We start from the raw sequence: 26,355 nt of genomic DNA, 5'->3' as shown, positions 1-26,355 counted from the left end.
AGGCACAAAAAAGTAAAACATTAATAAAAATAAAAAAAGCCTGCTACTGATGCTCCTAAAAGAATCCAAGAGGTGGCTGAACGATAGTCAGTTTGGGAGGAGAGGTGTCCTGATATCCTCTTGAAAGAATTCAAGTCGTATGCAGGAGGAAATACAGATGAAGGAAGATTGTTCCAGAGTTTACCAGCGTGAGGGATGAAAGAGTGAAGATGCTGGTTAACCCTTGCATAAGGGGTTTGGACAGTATAGGGATGAGCATGTGTAGAAAGTCGAGTGCGGGGCTGCGGGAGGGGGGAGGCATGCAGTTAGCAAGTTCAGAAGAGCAGTCAGCGGAAATATCGATAGAAGATAGAAAGAGAGGCAACATTGCTGCGGAATTTAAGAGGTAGAAGACTATCAGTATGAGGAGGAGAGCTGATGAGACGAAGAGCCTAGCCTCCACTCTGTCCAGAAGAGCTGTGTGAGTGGAGCCTCTACACATGAGATGCATACTCCATACAAGGGCGTGACAAGGCCCTGTATATGGACAGCAACTGTGCAGGGGAAAAGAACTGGCGGAGACGGTACAGAACGCCCCGCCTCGAGGAATCTGCTTTAGTTAGCTAGGAGCTAGGTAGTTTCCAGTTGAGATTTTGAGTTAAGGATAGACCGGGGATGTTTAGTGTTGAGGAAGGTGATAGCTGGGTGTTGTCAAAGAATAGGGGATAGTTGTTCGGAGGATTGTGTCGAGTGGATAGGTGGAGAAACTGTGTTTTTGAGGCGTTGAAGGACACCAGGTTCTTCTGCCTGAATCGGAAGTTAGTAAGGTCTGAGGCTGTTGCTTCTGCAGCCTCCAGCCTTGAGTCGTTAAGTTCCTGAAGGGTGGGTTTCTATTAAAAGAAGTTGAATAATGCAGAGTGGAATCATTTGCGTAGGAATGGATAGGACAGTCTGTTTTGGAAAGAAGATCAATGAACAACAGAAAAGAGGGAGATAGGACAGAACCTGTGGGACACCACTGTTAATAGATTTAGGGAAGAACAGTGACCGTCTACCACAGCAGAAATAGAACGGTCAGAGAGGAAACTGGAGATAAAGGTACAGAGAGAAGGATAGAAACCGTAGGAGGGTAGTTTGGAAAGCAAAGATTTGTGCCAGACCCTATCAAAGGGTTTTGATATGTCCAACGCAATAGCAAAGGTTTCACCAAAACGGCTAAGAGAGGATGACCAAGAGTCAGTTAAGATATTAGAGATCACCAGTAGAACGCCCCCTGTGGAACCCATACTGGCGATCAGAAAGAAGGTCAAAAGTGGAAAGGTGCCTTTGAATCTTCCTGTTAAGGATATATTCAAAAGTTTTAGATAGACAAGAAAGCAAAGCTATAGGACGGAAGTTTGAGGGATTGGAACGGTCACCCTTCTTAGGCACAGGCTGTATGAAGGCATACTTCTAGCAGGAAGGAAAGGAAGATGTTGACAGGCAGAGGCGAAAGAGTTTGACCAGACAGGGTGACAGCACTGAGGCACAGTTTTTAAGGACAATAGGAGGCACTCCATCAGGTCCATAAGCCTTCTGAGGATTGAGGCCATAGAGGGCATACAAAACATCACTTTTAAGAATCTTAATAACAGGCATAAAGGAGTCAGAAGGGGGATGAGTAGGAGGAATATGCCTAGAATCATCCAGAGTGGAGTTTTTAGAAAAGTTTGAGAGAAGAGTTCAGCCTTAGAGATAGATGAGACGGCAGTGTTGCCAGGACTGAGGAGTGGAGGAAAGATGAAGAAGTGAAGTTGAGGAGATTTTTGGCTAGATGCCAGAAGTCACGGAAGAGTTAGAGAAAGCAAGGTTTTGACATTTTCTATTAATGAAAGAATTTTTGGTTAGTCGGAGAATAGATTTTGCACGATTTCGGGCAGAAATGTAAAGTTCATAATTATATATATATATATATATATATATATATATATATATATATATATATATATATATATATATATATATATATATATATATATATATATATATATATATATATATATATTGAGGAAGTGATGTGTGTGTAATGTAAATGTAGTGTGGTGTCGATAGTAATAGTCTGTCTTTTTCGTTAACATCTAGTTGCTTTAATTTGTTAAGTAATTTATGGTGTGGAACTATATCAAACGCTTTCTGGAAATTAAGATAAACTACTTCCAGTGAGTTGGTTACGTCTTAAACTGAGAAGAGATCGCTATAAAAGGGCAGTGGTTTGATAGGCAGGATCTCTTATTACAGAAGCCATGTTGTGAATCTTCAATTAATGATTGGCTATGAAGGTAACTCACAAATTTGTCTCTAATTTTGCTCTCGAGTAGCTTACCTACAACTTGTTATACTAATGTGCCTGTAATTACCTGGTATTTTTTCATTTCTATTCTTAAAAATTGGTGTTACGTTAGCCTTTTTCCTGTCCGAAGAGACGATGTCTTATCGAAATAACAGATTGAATACGGTTGTGAAAGGTGAGTGTATTTTGGTCTTTGCTTCTTTAAGTAGTAAAAGGATAAACATTGTTTTATTTGTTTTAAGGGATTAGAGAGCATTTATGACTTCATCGGCAGTTTTTACAAAGTTAGGCAATGCATGAACGAGATTTACAATAGTACTGGTGTCGTCGCCGGTATTGGTTGTATAAGTGGGAAGACTGCTAGTTTTAACCGAGGAAAAATAATTGTTAAAGAAGTTCGCAACGTGTTGGTTGTCAGTCAATAGTTCACCGTTACTGTTTGTTAAAGGTCCAGTTCCACTTCTGATCGCCTTCCTATTGTTTATATAACTGAAGAAGAATTTTGGATTATTTTTACAGTTGACTGCAATGTTTTCTTCTTATTTATGCTTTGCTTGACATACCAATATTTTTACTCGTCGCCTGGCTTCATGATAAAGTCTTATGTTATCGGACGTGCTTTGTTCTTTCTTTTACCTGTAAGACAATTTTCTCTCCTTAATTAACCGAATGTTTAATTTCGCTGTTAAACCGAGGTGGGCTTTTATTAGTGTTACTTCGCTTCTCGCACAATGGGACAAATGTGTTCTGCTGAGTGAGTAAATTATTTTTTAGTTTAGCCAGGCTTCCTCTACGTTGCCATCATCTGATAGTCGTATTTCTGTTAGTTTTTGTCGGATTTGTAAGAAATTTGCTCTTTTGAAATTGGGCACCATCACTATATTTTCAGTCACTGTTGTTTGAGCTCTTATGTTGACGCGCACTAATTTATTATCGCAAGAACTGAGATGTTCTAATACCGTATCATTACCGACTAGATTTTCTTGGGTTGCTATAAAAAGGTCTAGTATGTTATTTTGTCGAGTTGGGTTAGTATCCATTTGACTTAATTCATTTTCCTTTGAAAATTCTATCATTCTATGTGACTCGCTTTCTGTACCCCACAGAGTCGCCCAGCCAATATGAGAGAGATTAAAATCTCCAAATATCACTGAGTTGCTGTTATTAAATGATTGCCGTATAATGCTGTACATTCCGATATCATCTTGGGTGATTGACCCGGAGGCCTGTAGGTGACGGATATATTTAGATTATTTTTTACAGTAATTGCTCGAACGCACAAATATTCAACGTCACTGTCTCTTGGTGTTCTGTCAGTAGGTTGCAAATAGCTTTTGACACAAAGTGCGACACCACCACCTCTACGGTTGACACGATTATGGGGAGGAGAGAGAGAGAGAGAGAGAGAGAGAGAGAGAGAGAGAGAGAGAGAGAGAGAGAGAGAGAGAGAGAGAGAGAGAGAGAGAGAGAGAGAGAGAGAGAGAGAATGAATCAAGTGCAAAATGTGAATAGTAGAAACAATAAGAAAATATTGCATAAACGAAATGGAAGAGAGTAGAACATTGGTAGAGAAGAAACATGTAGAGGACAGAAGATAAACTTTGAAGATATGCAATAAAAGTGAAAAGGGGTAGATGGCTAAGGAACAATTGGGAGCATACGCAATAGCAGGGCGTGGCGGCATACTCATTTCTGTCCCGTTGAACCTTTCAGCCTGTAGTGGAAAAGAACCCTTTACCTGACACAGGGCCAGTGTAACATCCACATTTTTTTTCCTTAGATTTTTCCATGTACCTATTTATCGACCATCCAGGAAGGAAGGATGAACAGCTGGACGCCGACTGCCCAGGCTTAGATTCGAACCAAGGTCCACAGATTCGTAGTCAGGAATGCTAACCATTGCACCTTGGAGGAGTATGGTGGATAAGAGGAATGAATTATAAAGAACATCGAGGAGAGAAAAGAGAAGACGGGAGAGGTGACAAGAGACAGGGAAAAAGTGTTAAGAAAGGATGGAAGAAAAGAAAGGACTCAAAACACTGATGGAAGAAAAGGAATGGAGATGCGAGGAGAGAAAAGGAGAGGAGAGAAGAGTGCAGAGGCGAGGAGGGGATGTGAATGTGTCTCTTGCACCTGCTGTCAACGAAGCGCGTCTGTTTCCGCCCAACGCCCCAACACACACACACACACACACACACACACACACACACACACACACACATCTCAAGTAAGACAAAGAGTAGGAGGCGAAAAAGGAGGAGGGAGTGGATAAACAAAAAGAGGGAGGAAAGGAGGTCAGAAGGCGACAATGTGACGACTTTAAGTTCCTTGATTGACTTATAGATAAATGAATAAAAAAATACAAACTTTCCATAAATGCACGATTTAGAATTTCAATAAGTTAATAAATTAAATATTTAATTCGTAAATGAATACTAAAGTGAAAAACTATATTCATGAACCTATTTCTTTACCCCTATGTCAATATTTGTACCGTCATAAAAAAAAATAACAATTTTGTATTAACATTCTCTCTCTCTCTCTCTCTCTATATATATATATATATATATATATCCAACTCTGCTGAAAGAAACAAAGTGCGAAATACTCTCCTCCCTCACAACCGTATTCAATATGTCCTTGCGACAAGGCATTGTCCCTTCAGATTGGAAAAAGGCTACCGTGACACCGATTTTTAAGAAAGGAGACAAAAAAGTACCAGGTAATTACAGGCCCATTAGTCTAACTTCGGTTGTAGGTAAGCTACTTGAGGGCATAATTAGAGACAAAATTGTGAGTTACCTTGAAAGCCACTCATTAATTGGGGACTCACAACATGGCTTCCGAAACAAAAGATCCTGCCTATCAAATCTATTAACCTTTTATAACGACCTCTTCACTGTTTATGACGTAACCAAATCACTGGACGTAGTCTATCTTGATTTCCAGAAAGCGTTTGATAAAGTCCCGCATCATAAATTACTTTACAAATTAAAGCAAATAGGTATTGACGGTCAGGTAAACCAATGGATCGCGAATTGGTTGAGCAACAGACAACAAAGAGTAGTGATTGACGGATTTAACTCAGAGTGGGCGCCGGTCACTAGTGGCGTCCCTCAGGGCTCGGTTCTTGGCCCAGTGCTCTTCATTATTTACATCAACGACGTGGATGTTGGACTCAATAACCGCATTAGTAAATTTGCAGACGACACAAAGATTGGTAACTCGGTTCTGACTGACGAAGACAGGCAAAGCCTCCAAGAGGATTTGCACAAAATTTCAGCTTGTTCGGATAGATGGGAGATACCCTTTAACGTAGACAAGTGCCAGGTCCTTCAAGTTGGAACGAGGAATAAGAAGTTTGATTACGAAATGCGCGGCGTTAAACTCAAAAGCGTTCGATGCGTCAAGGACTTGGGGGTCAAAATAGCGTCAAACCTCAAATTCTCACAGCAATGCATCGATGCAGCAAATAAAGCGAACAGAATGTTGGGCTTCATTAAAAGAAACTTTTTATTTAAGAATAAAGATGTAATACTCCCGCTCTACAACAGTTAATCAGACCCCACTTGGAATATGCGGTACAGTTTTGGTCTCCCCACCATGCAAAGGATATTGCTAAATTAGAAGGTGTTCAGCGTCGGGCAACGAAAATTATCCCTTCCTTGCGCAACAAATCCTACGAAGAAAGGCTTTCTACCCTTAACATGTTCTCTCTTGAGAAACGTCGCCTCCGAGGAAAATTGATCGAATGTTTTAAAATACTTAATGGTTTCACGAATGTAGACAGATCAACATTGTTTATGATCGATGACACTTTGCGCACGAGGAACAATGGCGTAAAACTCAGATGTAGACAAGTAAATTCAGACTGCACCAAATTTTTCTTCACCAACGTTGTAGTGCGAGAATGGAATAAGCTCCCACCATCAGTGGTCCAGTGTAACACGATTGACTCCTTCAAGAGGTAGTAGTGGTAAATGTTTAAATACCCTAGGAAAGTCATCGGGTAAGGATGGAACTCGACCGTCACTTCCTTCAACTTAATATCAACTAGAGTAGAGGTGCAACGTTTTGGAGTCTTCTGATTAATGTAAAATCACTTAGGTTTAAGGACAGACCACCAAGTCTGGACCATGGGGTCTGTGTGGTCTGATTTTCTATGTAAATCTATGTAAATCTCTATCTCTCTCTCTCTCTCTCTCTCTCTCTCTCTCTCTCTCTCTCTCTCTCTCTCTCTCTCTCTCTCTCTCTCTCTCTCTCTCTCTCTCTTTCTCTCTCTTTTCCTCGGTGTTTAATACTAGCAGTTTTCCCACCACCATCACCAACACCAGCGACGACAACAGTACTGACGTAAATCTCTAGCATACATTCCCTAACTTTGTAATAACTACCAATGAAGTTCTAAAAGCTCGCCAATCCCTTAAAACAAATAACAGTCCCGGATCTGACAAAGTATATCCTATACTGCTTTAAATAAAAAAAAGAGCGAAATACTCTCCTCTCTCACAACCGTTTTCAATATGTCCTTGCGACAAGGCATCGTCCCTTCGGATTGTAAAAAGGCTAATGTAACACCGATTTTTAAGAAAGAAGACAAAAAAAAAAAAATACCGAGTAATTACAGGCCCATTAGTCTAAATTCAGTTGAAGGTAAGCTTCTCGAGAGCATAATTAGACACAAAATTGTGAGTTACCTTGAAAGCCAATCATTAATTAAAGATTAACAACATGGCTTCCGTAACAAAAGATCCTGCCTATCAAACCTATTGACCTTTTATAACGACCTCTTCTCAGTTAATGACGTTACCAAATCACTGGACATAGTCTATCTTGATTTCCAGAAAGCGTTTGATAAAGTTTCACATCATAAATTACTTAATTATTTACATCAAAGATGTGGATGTTTTAATCAATAATATCATTAGTAAATTTGCAGACGACACTGATATTGGTAACTCGGCTCTCACTGACGAAGACAGACAAAACGTCCAAGAGGATTTGCATAAAGATTCAGCTTGGTCTGATAGATGAGAGATGCCCTTTAATGTAGACAAGTGCCAGGTCTTTCAAGTTGGAACAAGAAATAAGAAGCTCGATTACGAAATTCGCGGCGTCAAACTCAAAAGCGTTCAATGCGTCAAGGACCTGGGTGTCAAAATTGCGTCATACCTAAAATTCTCACAGCACTGCATCGATGCAGCAAATAAAACGAAGAGAATGTTGGGCTTCATTAAAATAAACTTTTTATTAAAAAATAAAGAAGCAATACTTCCGCTCTACAATAGTTTAGTCAGACCCCACATGGAATATGCGGTACAGTTTTGTTCTCCCCACCATGCAAAGGACATTACTAAATTATAGAAGGTGTTCAACGTTGGGCAACAAAAATGATCCCTTCCTTGCGCAACAAACCCTACGACGAGAGGCTTTCCACCCTTAACATGTTCTCTCTAGAGAAACGTGTCCTCCGAGGAAAACTTAATGGATTTAGGAATGTGGACAAGTCAAAATTGTTTATGATCGATGACACTTTGTGAACGAGGAATAACTTAAATGTAGACAAATAAATTCAGACTGCACCAAATTTTTATTCACCAAAGTTGTAGTGCGAGAATCGAATAAGCTCCCACCTTAAGTGATCAAGCGTAACACGATTGAGAGAGAGAGAGAGAGAGAGAGAGAGAGAGAGAGAGAGAGAGAGAGAGAGAGAGAGAGAGAGAGAGAGAGAGAGAGAGAGAGAGAGAGAGAGCGAGAGAGAGAGAGAGAGAGAGAGAGAGAGAGAGAGAGAGAGAGAGAGAGGTAAGGAGGAGTAGTGCCACCTAGGCGAGCCACAAAAATAACCTTTAAGAAACAATAGGTTCCTGTGGGCGACACCTGCGCCAGACAGTCACTACAGTTCCCCCAACCCTCCCATAGCACTCCCCTAGCCCTTCGTAGCACTTTTCCATCCTTCCCCGATGACTTTCCTAGGGTATTTAAACATTTACCACTACTACCCAACAAACTCTAATGCACCTAATCCATTTTACTTATACTTTAGCTTATCTCAGTCACCCAATTGGTATTCACAATTAACTATACTCTCAGCATCCCTATGCAATTTCCAGCACTTTCTCTTGTTCCTGAATAACACTTATATATTTTATCTATGCATTCACACACTGACTTGTGTTGTATCGAAATGAAACCCATTTTATCTGGCAAGCTAACAAAACATTTTTTGCATTAATGACATGTATGTATCTGATCCGCGTATTAATATTGTTGAGGTAAAGGTGGGTGCATAAGCTAAAGCTGCGCGTGGCAGCGGTGCTCATCTGCAATTCGTTGGCCCTTTGAACCTGGGGTAGGTAACAACCATTTATCCCGGGACACGGGCCAATGTGAAATCCGATATTGCCACAGTTTATCTTCACCAGGTTTCCCCAGGTACCGGTTTATCGACCATCCCGAAAAAAAAGAGAATAAACAACTGGTTGAGCTGCACGCCGACTGCCCGGGCCGGGATACGAGCCCGGGCCCGCGGAGTGGTAGCCAGGCACGCTGACCACTAGACCATGCAGGTGAACATTCAATTCACGTGCTTTCATATTATGCCCTAAACAATGTTGTTTTTGATACATAAAAAAAAGTCACACTACAGAACTATACACCTGACCAGGGTTTCTCAACGTGGGCTATACGGCCCCCCTGGGGGCCATGATAAATTTTCAGGGGCCATAGAACAAAATTAGGAAAATGGGGGGCCACAGAGGTCCACAGAGCTTCCTAAGTTTGCGTTGCTCATATGAGCTTAATATTTTCATATATGTTTTATGGTGTTTTCTTATCAGCATTTCTACAGTTTCATTTAGCGACTTCAGCATCTTTTTGCTTTAATCCTGGCAACATTCACTTCCCATGAGCTGGTAACACTGGATTTAGGGTTGCTATGTTTGTCCTTTTAAGGACATTCTGTCCCATTTTGGTCCGTTTTTCCTTTAATTTTCTTGAAAAAAGAAAAGACAGCCTTTATCGGCTTTTTTTTTTACACAGTATATCTTTTTCCTGCTTACATGTTAACATAAGGCAGTGCTAAAGAATTGAGTCAGACTGTCAGAGCATGTTCGTGTATGTAGTGGTACGAGTATTGGACGCGTTAGGACTCAGGAAGACTGATCCTAACAACGATCATTATTTTATCTACTTCCCAAGATGTAGTAACTCATGGGGGGCCAAGAGAACTCAAATTACCTTGGTGGGGGCCACTGCCGAAAAAAAGGTTGAGAAACCCTGCACTAGACCATAACTGTGTAAACGTGCCTCTGTCAGCGTATACCCTAAATTGTAAGTCATTTCTTCTATTACTCCGAAGTCTGCAAATGCAGGTGCACGCTCCTCGTCTCTACCAACCATGTCCCACCTCGCCCTTCTTCCATGTTAACTCATGTTAGAGTTGAACATCCATCATATCACTATTTGGTCGACTATGTGCAAGGACGCGGTACACAGGCTGAGCATGTTTTGGAACAGCAACAAACTGTCAATGTTGCTGGTGAAGATCAACATGCAGGACTTGCTGGAAACACCAGGAACTCTGCCGTTTTCCTCCTAGAGTCAGACCTAAAATTGTTGTCGGCTGCAAAAGTTGCCGCGAGTTGCCGGTATAAAGTCCCCTATTGTCGCATTTTCATGGGTTGATCAGTATCACCTCAAAGTTTAGCATCTCGATATGCATTGAAGATGGCCAATTTTTTTTCTGTTTATCTTTAGCAAGGGAGACAGCACAAGGAAGCTAAGTAGCAATAAAAAAGCCCGCCAAGGGCTGCTACAATAAAAGAAAAACAGAAGAAGAGGAAAGAAGAGAGGTCAATTTCAGTAGAAGAGGTGTCTTGACACTCCTCTCTTGAAAGAGGTCAAGTCATAGGTAGGAGGAAATACAGATAAAGGAAGGCTGTTCAAGAGTGCTCTAGCAGAAGGGATAAAAGAATGAAGATACTGGTTAACACTGGCATGATGGATTTGGACAGTATAGTAGTGAGTAAAGCTGGCGTCACACTGGACCCAAATCTGGCGAGCACGAACTCTTGCTGGCAGCTTTTGCCCGCGAGTAAGTCACTGTTGTCGTCACACTGACGATCGATGAGGGGCGAGCGGCGAGCAACATTGTAAACAAAACTTCAACCATGGCGCCTACTACACCCACGCTTCGCATTACGGCCAAGTGTGCAGCTGTGACGGCATTACTTGCCGTTATTCAACGAGCTCAGAAGAAGAATAGACAAGTCTGGGTTCGGTCATGGCTGAAGAGAAGGGAGGGAGACCCATGATGTGTACAACATCATAACTTTCTTCAGCGTAGACTTACAGAAATCTGGATGGTTGTGGTCCCATAACTCGGGATGGTCCCTGACTCTTGCTATCAAAGAGTATACAATGAAGGAGGACAAGTGAACTTTTGAACGAGGAGAGGTGGCCATGGCGAGTGTTTATATCAGCTGGCCTGGGAGGTCTTGGTCTTGGCCTTGGAAATCAAAATAAAATCCAACACTACTTTTCTCAACATTACAAAATATTACAAACACCGTCAAACATAAAACGAGTATGTGAATAGGTTTTCTAATATCATGCGTATACGGATTCAATACACTAGGTAATATATATTATTCACATATCGGCGCACCAAAGAGCTCATTTGACTGCCTGCTTGCGGCTCGCCGAGCTGCTCCCCGTCCAAGCGGCGAGCTAAACGCAGGAGCAAAAGCTCGGGAGCAAGCCATCCCTCCAGCAAAAGCTGCCAGCAAAAGCTCGTGCTTGCCAGATTTGGTCTAGTGTGACGCCACCTTAAGAGTAGTCGAGTACAGCGAGCCGCGGGAGGGGGGGACACATATAATTAGCAAGTTCAGAAGAGCATTTAGCATGTAAATATTGGTGGAAGATAGAAAGAGATGCAACATTGTCTCGGAATTTAAAAGGTAGGAGACTGTCAGTAAGAGGAGGGGACTTGATGAGACGAAGAGCGTTAGACTCCACTCTCTCCAAAAGGGTTCTTTGTGTGGAGACCCCCACCCCCCTCCCCCACTTGAGATGCATACTCCATACAAGGGAGGACAAGGTCCCTGTATATGGACAGCATCTGTGCTGGGGAAAAGAACTGGCGGAGACATTACATAATCCCTATCTCGATTAAGCTGATTTAGTAAAAAAGGAAATGTCAAGTTTCCAGTTAAGATATTTGCGGGGGAAAAGAACTGGCGGAGACGATACATACACCACCCATCCTTGCGGAAGATGACTTAGTAAGAGGAGATATGAAGTTTCCAGTTAAGATTTCAAATTAAGGATAGAGCGAGGATGTTTAGTATAGAAGTAGAAGACACCCAGCAAACATGGAATGAATGGGCCAATAATGGGCCAATGCTGGCATTTCGGCATTGCAAGTGTTGGGCCAATGATGTATATTTTGGCTGCCAGTACTGGCCCAATTAATTTCAGTTATCCGTTTGCACCCCGGGATATATGGGCCCAATACCGGATCTATGTTGGGCCAGATGTCGCATCAATGATGGGCCAATAATGGCACACCTACATCGTGCCTTAATTGTATGCCAGCAATCGGACCAATTTCAATATAAAACCTGAATTCAAACTGATATTGGCCCAACATAAATCCGGCATGAAAACCGATATTGTCCTAACGCAGGACCTGAATGAAAACAGACGTTGGGCCGATATATATATATATATATATATATATATATATATATATATATATATATATATATATATATATATATATATATATATATATATATATATATATATATATATATATATATATATATATATATATATATATATATATATATATATATATATATATATATATATATATATATATACCTCACCTTCTCTTCCTTACCGAAACACAGGTTTCTGATGCTACTGACAGCAATCTCTACTCTGTTCCCTCCTACTATCTCTATCCTAAATTTCAATCCAAAGCTGGATGTTGCGCCTACGTGCGCAACGACATCACTTGCTCTCGTGCCCACAACCTTGACTCTTCTGAATTTTCTACCATCTGGCTAAGACTTCATTGTCATTCTATTACTAAATACATCTGTGCTGTTTATCTCTCACCTAACTCTACCAACTATGTAAAATTCTTTGACTATTTGAATTTTAAAGTGGAGCACATCTTGACCCACTCTCCCTTCGCTGAAATCTCCATCCTAGGAGATTTCAATGTTCACCACCAGCTTTGGCTTTCATCCTCTCTCACTGACCATCCTGGTGAACAAGCCTTCAACTTTGCTATCCTCAACGACCTAGAGCAGTTGGTCCAGCACCCTACACGTATTCCCGACCGTCTTGGAGACCGGCCCAACATTCTAGCCCTCTTCCTTACCTCAAACCCTTCTGCTTATTCTGTCAAACTGTTCTCTCCATTGGGCTCCTCCGATCACAATCTTATTTCTGCATCCTGTCCTATCGCTCCTGTACACCCTCTGGACCCACCGAAGAGGCTATGCTTCTGGCGTTTTGCTTCAGCTCGGTGGGACGACCTGAGGATGTACTTTTCCAATTTCCCGTGAAATGATTATTGCTTCCAGGATAGAGACCCCTCTGTGTGTGCTCAGCGCATCACAGAGGTGATTGTCTCTGGAATGGAGGCATACATTCCTCGTTCTTTCTCTACTCCTCACGCTAAAAAGCCTTGGTTTAATCACACTTGTTCTCGTGCTGTCAATGATAGAGTGGCAGCTCACAAAAGGTACCAGAGCCTTCAAACTAATGCTAATTATGAACTTTACATTTCTGCCCGAAATTGTGCCAAATCTATTCTCCGACTAACCAAAAATTCTTTCATTAATAGAAAATGCCAAAACCTTGCTTTCTCTAACTCTTCCCGTGACTTCTGGCATCTAGCCAAAAACATCTCCTCCAACTTCACTTCTTTATCTTTCCCTCCACTCCTCAGTCCTGACGGCAACACTGCCGTCTCATCTATCTCTAAGGCTGAACTCTTCTCTCAAACTTTTTTCTAAAAACTCCACTCTAGACGATTCTGGGCATATTCCTCCTACTCATCCCCCCTCTGACTCCTTTATGCCTCTTATAAAGATTCTTCAAAATGATGTTTTCTATGCCCTCTCTGGCCTCAATCCTCAGAAGGCTTATGGACCTGATGGAGTGCCTCCTATTGTCCTTAAAAACTGTGCCTCCGTGCTGTCACCCTGCCTGGTCAAACTCTTTCGCCTCTGCCTGTCAACATCTACCTTTCCTTCTTGCTGGAAGTATGCCTTTGTACAGCCTGTGCCTAAGAAGGGTGACCGCTCCAATTCCTCAAACTACCGTCCTATAGCTTTACTATCTTGTCTATCTAAAGCTTTTGAATCAATCCTTAACCGGAAGATTCAAAAGCACCTTTCCACTTCTGACCTTCTATCTGATCGCCAGTATGGGTTCCGCAAGGGGCGTACTACTGGTGATCTCCTAGCCTTCTTAACTGACTCTTGGTCATCCTCTCTTAGCCGTTTCGGTGAAACCTTTGCTGTTGCGCTGGACATATCAAAATCTTTGCTTTCCAAACTACCCTCCTACGGTTTCTATCCTTCTCTCTGTACCTTTATCTACAGTTTCCTTTCTGACCGTTCTATTTCTGCCGTGGTAGACGGTCACTGTTCTTCCCCTAAATCTATTAACAGTGGTGTCCCACAGGGTTCTGTCCTATCTCCCACTCTTTTTCTGTTGTTCATTGATGATATTCTTTCCAAAACGAACTGTCCTATCCATTTCTACGCCGATGACTCCACTCTGCATTATTCAACTTCTTTTAATAGAAGACCCACCCTACAGGAACTTAACGACTCAAGGCTGGAGGCTGCAGAACGCTTAGCCTCAGACCTTACTATTATTTCCGATTGGGGCAAGAGAAACCTGGTGTCCTTCAACGCCTCAAAAACACAGTTTCTCCACCTATCCACTCGACACAATATTCCAAACAACTATCCCCAATTCTTTGACAACACCCAACTATCACCTTCCTCAACACTAAACATCCTCGGTCTATCCTTAACTCAAAATCTCAACTGGAAACTTCATATCTCATCTCTTACTAAATCAGCTTCCTCGAGGCTGGGCGTTCTGTACCGTCTCCGCCAGTTCTTCTCCCCTGTACAGTTGCTGTCCATATACAGGGGCCTTGTCCGCCCTCGTATGGAGTATGCATCTCATGTGTGGGTGGGCTCCACTCACACAGCTCTTCTGGACAGAGTGGAGGGAAAGGCTCTTCGTCTCATCAGCTCTCCTCCTCATACTGATAGTCTTCTAGCTCTTAAATTCCGCCGCAATGTTGCCTCTCTTTCTATCTTCTATCGATATTTCCACGCTGACTGCTCTTCTGAACTTGCTAACTGCATGCCTCCCCCCCCCCTCCCGCGGCCCCGCTGCACTCGAGTTTCTTCTCATGCTCACCCCTATACTGTCCAAACCCCTTATGCAAGAGTTAACCAATATCTTCACTTTTTCATCCCTCACGCTGGTAAACTCTGGAACAATCTTCCTTCATCTGTATTTCCTCCTGTCTACGACTTGAACTCTTTCAAGAGGAGGGTATCAGGACATCTCTCCTCCCGTATTTGATCTTGCTTTCGGCCACCTCTTTTGTTTCTTTTTTAGGAGCAGCGAGCAGCGGGCTTTTTTTTATTATTGTTTTTTTTTGTGTGTGTGCCCTTGAGCTGCCTCCTTTGTTGTAAAAAAAAAAAAAAATATATATATATATATATATATATATATATATATATATATATATATATATATATATATATATATATATATATATATATATATAAATCTAAAAAAAATATTGTTTAATTATAACAAATTTTTGTTATACAGTTTTTTATTAAAGAAATACAAAATGTTTATCCTAAATCATAGTGACTCATATATCACACATTTAAAAATCACCATGTCCCTGCTGATGATTAAGGAGATCACAAAATTACTCTGCCATTATTTAGTAAATAATACGCCACAGACATCATAAAAAACCCATCTCCTTGTTACCAGGGAGGGCAGAGGTAGAGGCCAGAGGAAAGAGAAAACAAACAGTAAAAGTAATAATAGAGATCACCCAATGAAATGGGTCACTCAGCAGTTCACTCTACCATTCAAGCCCGAGGGGATCATTAACTTCCCTGAAACCCAACCATAATATGCATGCAAAAAGAAATAATTTTCATTGAACTGAGGTTCACTTCATGCACAGTGGATCTACAAACTATATATATATATATATATATATATATATATATATATATATATATATATATATATATATATATATATATATATATATATATATATATATATATATATATATATATATATATATATATATATATATATATATATATATATATATATATATATATATATATATATATATATATATATATATATATATATATATATATATATATATATATATATATATATATATATATATATATATATGTATATATATATATATATATATATATATATATATATATATATATATATAAATTAGAAATTATTTTCAGTACTCAAGATCTATAGCATTACAAGGGCTGGGAAAATGTTTGTATTTACTAATGTACTAAACAAACAAGTAAACTTTGGGAATCCCATAAGTTGGATCTAGGAACAGGTTGAATCTAGATATTGGTTGGATGTAGAAATAACTTGGATCTATGAACAGGTTGGATCTAGGAATCTGAGAGAGAGAGAGAGAGAGAGAGAGAGAGAGAAAAAGCCGTCCGTCCGCTGCTGCACTCCTGACTGCCCAAACGTGTGCCACCTTCACTGCCTCCTCAACACCCAAGAGCACTTCAGTTGTGAGGCCGTCGACACCCTGAGACAACACCTGGGCATCCCTGACTCCGTGATCTACCTGAACAGCAATCAAGATCATCTCCTCTGCCCCACTCCTTCCGCCTCTGAAGAGGACGCAGAACTTCACCAACTTGAGAGCGGCGAGCTGGTTAACATCATCAAGCAGCTTAGGAAGGAGAACAAGAGGTACAAGTCCACCTTCGCCTCTTTCGACAAAACCGCCGAAAGCATTGCTGACAACCGTGACGCGGTAGTAACCATCCTGAACTTCATCGACTACATCGCGGCCACACAGAGCAGCCTCAATAACCTCACCGTCACCAACACATCCTGCTCTGCCCGAGGACACAGCATTGACAAGGATTGGAAGCACCACGTCGCCCACCACCGCGGAGCAAACGACTGGCGGACCTCAGGCAAGCCGCGTCAGCTCCAGAAAGCCTCCACTGGCACCGTCTCCACCGCTACTCAAAGTGATTTACCTGATACCCTCCCAAACCCCTCAAGACCTGCCCCTGTCACCGCTGAGGCATCAACCCCTCACACAATTAAACCTCAACTCAACCCACCCTCAAGCTCAGTTGACCCGCCCAGAGATACATCCGTAATAAACACCCAAATATCATCAGGCGCTGTACCCAAGAACACAGCAGCCACCATCACAAGGGAAGATTACCCATCATCCAATTCCTCATCCATCCCCATCAACACTATACCTGACTCTCAGGCCAATCCCCGGTCCTCAGCACCGAGCGGTCAGAGCTCAGACGACCATCGCAAGCGAAGAAGTCACGCCCAGAACCTGCCCACTCCCCAAGGCATAGACACCACTGACACATGGAGGAACAAGAGTCCCGCTCGGCGACAAAGTCATCCTCCTCCCCCCAGAACACCTCGCCACAGCCGCCCCAGGAACACCTATACCTCCTTGCGCCCACACCCTGTTCCACTCCTGTCCCTGCCCTCCCCTAGTAGGACCACTCCCAAAGAATTTTGCAACCGTTGCAAGAGGAGTGGCCATACTAGAGGCACCTGCCGCTGGCTAAGCTGGTGCGACTACTGCTGCCGCGAAGGTCACACCACAGCTAATTGCCGTGCCTCCCATGCCCAAGAAAGACACGAAAAGATCTACCGCCAGTTGTCCGAGCAGACAGCCGTCACCTCCCTCTTCATCGAGATACTAAACAAGCACCTCACACAGCCTCCTCTCCCCAGTTACCAAGCGTCTCAGCGCCAAGCACCTCATCCCTCTCAACACCCCTACACACCTTGGAATTATGCCGGCCGACCCAACCTTCCAAGAGAAACTGACGATTATGTCTACTAACATCAGAGGCCTCCAAACTAACATAGGAGATCTAACACACTCTTATGTTATCCCGCACTCCCCAGACATCATAGCCACAGTGGAGACCTTTCTCAATCTCACCATTCCCGCCAACTTTGGGCATATTCAAGGGTACTCTAGATGGCACCGAAGAGACCGAGCCCCACACGGTACTGGGGGGGGGCAGTGCTTCCGTGACGGTCTTGCTGTGGAGGCCCTCGATGTCGACATGGAACGCCACCTCGAAATGCCATTCTTCAGGCTATGGACACGACAACGCGACTCCATCCTGCTCTGTGTATGCTACCGGCCACAGTGGCAGGGGAGCGACCCCATCCACTTCCTCCACACAAATCTCGACACCCTTCTGCTCCAGCATTCCTGCAAACATCTCATTGTGGTGGGGGATATGAATCAGTACTTGGTGGCAAGCCAGTTCGAAGACCTTCTGACCATGTACGGCCTCACGAACCACGTTGATTTCCCTACACATATCTCCGGCTCCTCCCTGGACCTCAATAGAACACGACGGAGCCACCGCCCGTGTGAACTGGTTGTGGTCCCGGGGAGATTGGAACAGCCTGAAGGCAAATCTGGACTCCATCGTGTGGACGGATATCCTCCACGGAGACGTCAACACCCAAGTGGAGAACTTAACAAACCTTCTTCTGTCTCTGCAACAAGAATATGTGCCCAGCCAGTCATATAAATCAAAACCAAATGATCAGCCCTGGTTCGGCAATCAGTGCAGGATAGCCGCTGACACCAAGAGTAGGGCTTGGCTGCTTTACAAGTCCCATCCTTCTCAGCATAATAAAACCTTACACAGAGAAGCCTGCAAGAACATGAGCCGGGTGCAAAAACAGGCTATACAACGCTGGAAGGAGGTAATGAAGACTAAGCTCAGCGGCCAGTCTGTGGGTAGCAAGGAGTGGTGGAGTGGAGTGAAACAACAACAAGGCCTCTCAGCCGACAACGCCATCCCACCCCTCGTCAGGCCAGATAGGTCAGTGGCTATGCGCGACAAAGACAAGGCGGAGCTACTGGCGGCCCACTTCTCTTCCAAAATGTCAATACCTGATCCCCTCCGCGCCCCCCCGAAGCTGCCATCCCTCACCAGGGCCTCTCTGGAGAGTCTCACTGTCACCACAGAGGAGGTGAAAAATCTGCTGCTGCAAATAGACCCCAAGAAAGCCCTAGGGCCTGACAACATCAGCCCTCACCTGCTAAAAAGATGCGCTGGCCAGCCTGCCCTACCACTTACCACCATCTTCAATAACATCCTTTCCACCTCCAAGTGGCCCACACTTTGGAAGAAAGCAAGAGTGGTGGCCATATACAAGAAAAAAGGCAAACAGGACCCAAAGAACTACCGCCCAGTATCCCTCCTCTCCACTGTTGGGAAAATATTGGAGTCCTTTAAAGCAACCAAACTCACGGCCTTCCTCGATGCCCACCATCTCCTCAACTCCAAGCAATTCGGCTTCCGGCAGGGAAGATCTGCTGCAGACCTGCTGCTCCTTAACTCTGCCTCATGGAACCACTCGCTGGACAGGGGACTCGACACCTTCGTCGTGGCTCTTGACATAGCCGGAGCCTTCGACAGGGTTTGGCACCAAGGCCTCATCGCCAAGCTGAAGAGCCTAGGTGTGCGAGGCGCCCTCCTGCAACTCATTGGGGACTACCTCCAGGACAGGGCGTTACAGGTGGTGATTAACGGCCACACCCCAAGCCAGCTCCCCATCAATGCAAGCGTGCCCCAGGGCAGCGTACTAGGGCCTCTACTGTGGAATGTTTATTTCAATGACATTCTCCAGCTCATCCCTGAGGCCCAGGCGTATGCTAACGACTGCACCCTTGCCTTCACCAGCGACAGACAGGACTGGCAAGGCACAGTGTGTCGCATCAACATGGCACTCGACAAAATTATCGCCTGGAGCGGCTGCTGGGAAGTCACCCTGGCCCCTGACAAAACACAAGCAATGGTAATATCCCGCAGGCGAGATATCAACAATCTAGCCGGGCCGGGGATACAACTGGAGGGGAAAACGCTACCCCTTCAAGACTCCATCTCCATTCTCGGAGTGGAGTTCGACGCGGGACTCTCCTTCAACAACCATGCTAAAAAAAATATCAAAAAATGCAGCATGGAAACTCAGCTGTGTACGGCGCATCTCCCATCTACTTGACACCAAAGGGACTGAGGTGCTCTACAAGGCACAAGTACGCCCCCTCATGGAGTACTCCCCCCTCGCCTGGTCCTCCTGCCCTCCATCCTACCTTGCAACGCTGGATCGTGTCCAGGCCAGAGCCCAGCGTCTGATACAGCGCACAGGTCCTCAACACGCGCGTGGCTCCCTGCAACCTCTCCAGGAGCGCAGGGATGTGGCAGGCCTGTGTGTAATGTTCAAGGCACACAACCTAAACACACCCCACCTGGCAGCTCTCAAGCTCCCCGCGCCCCCAACCCCCATACACTCCACCCGAGCAGCACCCCACAGACAGGAACAAGTGGCTGTACCCTTCTCCAGGACAGAACACCACTTCCGCTCCTTCCAGCCCCGCTACAGCCGCCTGTGGAACCAGCTTGTTCGCCACACCGACCTCCACCATCGCGCGTCACTTCAAGTCTTCAAGCGGGAGGTGAACAGCTGGATTAGGACTTCTAGGCAGTAATTCAATGTGTCTTGTATGTAGCTATAGATAGATGAAGCTTAAAACCTTCAACTTTAGCACAATCTTCTGTAAGCCCTGTTTAAAAAAAAGAGAGAGAGAGAGAGAGAGAGAGAGAGAGAGAGAGGTGAACGTCGTGTACCAGCACACATGTACTTATGGTGACTGTAGTCGCCTACACTGTAAGTACATCCGCGTCACCACAACGACTTTATCGAAGAGAATAACAGCTCACCTTACAGACTGTGCAATAAGAAGACACTACCTCAGCGAACACGGACTTATTCTGAAGAGGAAACACATGGAGGACAACACCATTATATTGACAAGAGAAAACAACAAAAAGAAACTCAAGATGGCCGAGGCAGTGCTAATCTACACTCAAAAACCAGCAATAAACATCCAACAGCAACCTGATATGTCACTCCCTACAAAAAAAAAACAGCGAGCGCAAAGCAGCCCGCTGATTGGCTGAGAGCCGCGCACCCTACCGCGCAGGCTCAGGAAGTCAACATAAGCCCCGCCAACCAAAGTCACTCTGCCTTCAAAACTGGGACCAACACGCGCAGGGGGCGGTTTGGTGCAGAGCAGAGGGATGACGTCACTTGAAGTCAGTTCACGGGTGACTAAAGTTGCGACCGTGTGTGCACTTTGGATGTGCATTCTCGCCTTCTTTCACCGCGCATTCAGGCAAGCCACTGATGAAAAAAATATATGCTTTCATTAATTGTTCAATGCGTGACTAATTACAATGCCTACAAACGGCGGTGTGGGGTGTGAGAGGGATCATGTTGAAGTGATTGATTTAAATTAGTCCGCCTTTCTTCGTTTTCTCTAAATCCCAGTTCTACATTCTCTATTTTGGCTCCAAGCAACGTCCCGCATAAGCCACTCCTCTGTCGTGTCTCCTCTCACAAAGCTGCGTATGACTTGACTTGGTATATATAGACTTTGCCGCCAACAAGCAGCTCACTCATCAGAGACACGCCAGTCCTCGTCGAGAGACTGACTTGGTCAACTAGATTTCGATCGCCAATAGAGTCGGTCTGTCGGCTTCCAGCTATGGGCCGCATTTGGCAAAGGCCCGTGCTCCCTCGTGCAGGGAGGGAGCAATCTTTTCCCTCTTAACGGGCCCCGTTTTCCCTAGTGTTACTAGGGGATAAATATAAAAAAAAAGCTCTCTCATTCCTTCGCCAACACCTGCAAAGAGAACATCTCCTGAACATGGCCACAGAGGCCGAAAGACGTCTTGAGATGTGAACCTACGATACCCTCAACCAAAAGACCGTGCCACAGTGCATGAAATAGAAAAAAAGAACTTACATAGAGAACAACGCAAAATATGCTGTTAACTTTAATAATAATAATATATATATATATATATATATATATATATATATATATATATATATATATATATATATATATATATATATATATATATATATATATATATATATATATATATATATATATATATATATATATATATAAATATATATATATATATATATATATATATATATATATATATATATATATATATGTATATATATGTATATATATATATATATATATATATATATATATATAGCCGTCTTACACAAACTACAGAGGGTCACGGTGGACGTTTTGCTTCTATTTATCGTGAATAATCTGTCACGTTCATATCTTATTAAGTTTGTTTTATTTATTATCATAGCATCGTTTTTACATCTTGCGAGGGATACCTTTACTTTACCTGTGCTGATATTTTCATTTTTTTCCTTTCAATTGTAGTTACATAATGAATACCATTTTTTTTACATTGGATTTCGATGCAATATATTCATTGTTCTTGTTGACCTATTTCAGGTTATGTAGCAGAGGGTTCGTTCAGCGGGGAACAAACACATTATTTTAGAAGTAGGATGAAAAGGCTGGACAAACAAGAAAGTGCTGAAGCAGCCACCAAATTTATTCATATAGTAAGCGAGACGTGCTCAACATGAACCTGCAGTATCGGGGTGGAAAGGTAAACCCCTGCTCGCAGTAGTAGGCTTAGCAGTAGAATTCAAAACAGTAGCAGCAGTAGCAGTAAGACTGGGTGCAGTAGCAATTTTAGTGGTAGTGGCAGCATGGTCCAACAATCACCGGCGTCCCGCTTCGTTCATTAGCTTTGAAATTCCGAGCAGTGAGTTGATGATTTCAGAGTTGCGCTTGTGATGTAGGCCTGGGGCAGCACCCGGAGCGACATGGACTAACTTCAGGATTTGCCCAGCCATTGAGGCCACGGCCTGTGGGAGGGAAAACGGAATGATTGCGCAATGCATATAGTGATGTACAAATTACATAGGTAAAGGCACACTATTCTAGAAAGTGAGGTACTTATTATGCGAATGAAGGTGTGGCAAGCAACCAGGAGAGACTGGGCGACACTTGAGTTGTGGGGGATTATGTGTATACCTGGCAAAGATGGAGGGAATGCATTAGTTGCGTACTTGAATACGAATAAGAATGCATAATTTATATGAAAGTATTTATGAATGCATTCATGAGTGCTTTTCGTTTAAAAAAAAGTCTAGCAATAACTCAGCATATTACTGTACTTAATATATGCAATCATAAAATTACTTCATAAGTAATGAACGATGTCTGATGTCTGTTCAGACCCAGGAGATGAATATTCGTTTATGTTTACCTTAAATTACTATAGTCGCGACGCCGGAGTCTGATATGTGTGACCGATTTCTTGGTTAAAAACACGATGTAATAATAATATAAAGAAATCTAGTTCCCCATACAAAAGTAGTAATGTTTGCAATGAACTGCATAAGGAGGTGATGCAACCGAAGAACTTCCACTACTTTAGAGTTTACCTGAATAAATGTAGATAAGTTGGGGAGGCGGTGGCTGAGTGGTTAGCGTGCCGGCGCCGCGTCCGGGAGGTCCAGTAGGGACGCGGGTTCGAATCCTGGTCACCATACAGCTGGGATTTTTCAGTTACCGCTGAGTGGCCTAAGACTACCCACATGCTGCCCTGAAGACCACCCATCAACCCGGACTGTAGATAACCTCTTCAAAGAGAGACTCAAAGATGAGCTCCGGGGGGGCAGTATGAGCCAAAACCAAATGGCGCCACTATAAACACTCACCTGCGCCACAACGGACTGGGCCGACCATCAGGCCCCGCCAGTGAAAAAGCCTAACGGCGCAATAGGCCGCGACGTAAAAAAAAAAAAAAAAAAGGAAGCATGTGACTTATTTTAATCATGTATACTGCAACTAGGGAAATGGAAAGGGGTAAGAGACATATATGCACACTTAGTCACACTCACCTCACGTTCGGGAATTCCGAACTCTTGTCCCTGTGCCCCCTTAGTGAGGAGAGGGACTAGGGCCACTATCACCAGCAGTGCCAAGACCACGGTGCTGCGCATTCTGTGGGGTAGGGAAGCTGAAGGAAAGGATGAGGCAAATATATTATGAATGGGAAGCAGCACAAGAGATGGACACAACATATGATGCCAAGGAAGGGGAAGAGAAAAACGGAAGGTGGAAAACAATGATAATATTTGAGATAAACAGGTACGAGTCGATGTTCAAGACTGCAGCTGTATTAGGAGAGAAAGGAGAAAAGAGAAAAAAACGATGTACACTAGCTGTGTGGGACAAGTGGGTAAAAGATACCGGCACAGAAACTTCTTTTTCTTGGCATGTTGAACTCTATGAAGCTCTTGATGAGAAAAAAACATGACAGGATTTTTGTTTATTTTTTTGTTTAAGGGGAAACCTCAATGTTGTAGTAACTTTTTTTTTCAGCACAATTCATACCCGATGAATATAAGATATTTTTCAAGAAATAAATTTTAGAAACCGAAACTTCATAAGGCTCATATTTCACCGAGGTATTTAAAAAAATTGTCAGCAATGACGCATGTCTCTGAAGCCATTGAGAGAGAGAGAGAGAGAGAGAGAGAGAGAGAGAGAGAGAGAGAGAGAGAGAGAGAGAGAGAGAGAGAGAGAGAGAGAGAGAGAGAGAGAGAGAGAGAGAGAGAGAGAGAGAGAGAGAGAGAGAGAGAGAGAGAGAGAGAGAGAGAGAGACTGACTTACGTTGCTGGTCGAGAAGGTGAGATGATGTGATGAGGAAAGAGCTGGTTCTCGACTGATGCTGATGGAAACTGATGCGCCAATATTTATGTCTCTGACCCCTTACGCCCCCTGATACTTGTCCCAGCTCCCATTATCCCTAGCCCTCCCACAGACCCCTCTAACCACATACGGTAGGTAAGTTTATCGAGCATCTAACTCGAAGCGAGTAATGAAAAGAATTGAGCGGCGGAATAAATAGTTGATAAAGGCTGCCTCCTTCCACCCATTTACTCCAGACTTATAGAAATTACAGTGTGGTTTCAAGATAGTTTTTCTATTAAACAATGAAATAGTAGTAAAGACTACGAAAAATATAAAGAAAAATAATGTTAATGTTAATAATGATAACAATAGTGATAATAATAATAATAATAATAATAATAATAATAATAATAATAATAATAATAATAATAATAATAATAATAATAATAATAATAATAATAATAATAAATAATATTATTATTATTAATTATAACATTAATTATAATATTCATAATCATCATCATCATCATAATAATAATAATAATAATAATAATAATAATAATAATAATAATAATAATAATAATAATAATAATAATAATAATAATAATAATAATAATAATAATAATAATAATAATAATAATAATAATAATAATAATAATAATAATAATAATAACAAACGTATTCATATTAAAAAATGATTATAAAAAATTATTAATAATGAAAATTATTATTATTATTATTATTATTATTATTATTATTATTATTACATTGGCCAACAACAAATTTAGCGTCTGAGTTTTTTTTTGCTGATTTAGGACAATTTTGATGTGCTGAATCCAAAAATCACATTGGTTTTGCTCAATCAGGTCAACTTTTTTTTTTTTTTATCTATAGCCACATGATGTTTTTTACGTTTTATTTTTACACGTACGGGTATTTTCTATTTATATGAGGCAAAATTCTTTCTTATCATCATCATATCTTGTCGCGATAAAAACGTACCCATTGAATGGCATTTTCACTTGCTTCCCTAAGATCTTGGTCGGTGCAGTGAGGCCCCAGCGGACATTTATGGAGTAAGTGGTTCATAGTTTGCATTTCTCCACATGGGCATTCTGGGTTGTTGGCTAACCTGTGGAGGTTGTACTTGTTTTTTCCGACCTTTGCACATCCTTTGTTTAATGTGGCCCAGTCTTTCCTGGTCAGGTTGGTACCGTTGGGGAGGGTTTCAGTCTTTCTTATTTCTTTAAATAAACGAATTCAGAAGAGTTTACATGTGCTGATTTTTGACTAACGTATTTTTTGTATTTTGTTTTGACAACAGTCCGGGTTTACCAAGTACCCATGCTTTCTATGCATGTGGGATAGTCGGGACTAGGCTCAGCATTACACGAAGAAGGACTGGCCTGTACAGGAGGAGTTGGTGCCTTGCAGAGCAAGGAACTTCATAAATAACCCTCTGTTGGACAGAGACAGGATACTCTTCCCACCGCTGCACATAAAGCTCTTCTTGATCAAACAGTTCACCAAAGCTCTGGACAAGGATGGTGTCTGCCTCACTTACTTGTGCCACGCTTTTCCGGGATTGACCATGGAGAAGTTGAAAGCTGGCATCTTTGATGGTCCTCAACTCCGTCAGCTCATTAGAGATCCAGAGTTTGAAAACTCAATGAACAAAGTGAGACTGTAAGCGTGAAAGGGTTTTGTTCTTGTCGTGAAGAACTTTATTGGCAACAAAAAAGTCCACGAACTATGCATAACTTGTCACCAATATGCTGACTGTTTTCAGAAACCTCGGATGCAACATGATCATCAAAATGCATTGCTTATTCTCACATATTCAAAAGCACCTTTCCACTTCTAACATTCTATCTGATCGCCAGTATGGGTTCCGCAAGGGGCGTTCTACTGGCGATCTTATTGCTTTCTTAACTGACTCTTGGTCATCCTCTCTTAGCCGTTTCGGTGAAACTTTCTCAGTTAAGCTAGCCATATCGAAAGCCTTCGATAGAGTATGGCACAAGTCTTTGTTTTCTAAACTGCCCTCTTTCGGATTCTATCCCTCTCT

The 26,355-nt window shown here is 42.5% G+C and overlaps 2 protein-coding genes across 3 annotated transcripts in view; one reads left to right on the top strand and one right to left on the bottom strand.

The window, feature by feature from the left end:
• Positions 1-17,501, top strand: part of LOC127001291 (uncharacterized) — a 48,454-nt gene extending 30,953 nt beyond the window's left edge. The window contains exon 3 of the mRNA XM_050865988.1: positions 16,175-17,501. Within this exon, the coding sequence (XP_050721945.1) occupies positions 16,175-17,501 (1,327 nt within the window). The remainder of the gene's footprint in view (positions 1-16,174) is intronic.
• A 4,612-nt stretch (positions 17,502-22,113) lies between these two features.
• Positions 22,114-24,359, bottom strand: LOC126993157 (pigment-dispersing hormone 2 peptides-like). 2 transcript variants are annotated; one of them, XM_050852374.1, is made up of 3 exons: positions 24,267-24,359; positions 23,492-23,594; positions 22,114-22,450 (listed from the first exon to the last, which is right to left on the bottom strand). In XM_050852374.1, the coding sequence occupies exons 2-3, from the start codon at positions 23,591-23,593 to the stop codon at positions 22,304-22,306; spliced, it is 249 nt and encodes an 82-aa protein (XP_050708331.1). In that variant the 5' UTR covers position 23,594; positions 24,267-24,359; the 3' UTR covers positions 22,114-22,303. The 2 variants fall into 2 exon arrangements, with proteins under 2 accessions (XP_050708331.1, XP_050708882.1); XM_050852925.1 differs by having other exon boundaries at positions 23,492-23,610; positions 24,267-24,321.
• Between the last annotated feature and the right edge of the window lie 1,996 nt (positions 24,360-26,355).

Source organism: Eriocheir sinensis, chromosome 1, assembly GCF_024679095.1.
Source record: "Eriocheir sinensis breed Jianghai 21 chromosome 1, ASM2467909v1, whole genome shotgun sequence".
NCBI lineage: Eukaryota > Metazoa > Arthropoda > Malacostraca > Decapoda > Varunidae > Eriocheir > Eriocheir sinensis.
Note: the sequence above shows the minus strand (reverse complement) of the source record. Positions and strands in the feature narration are given on the sequence as shown.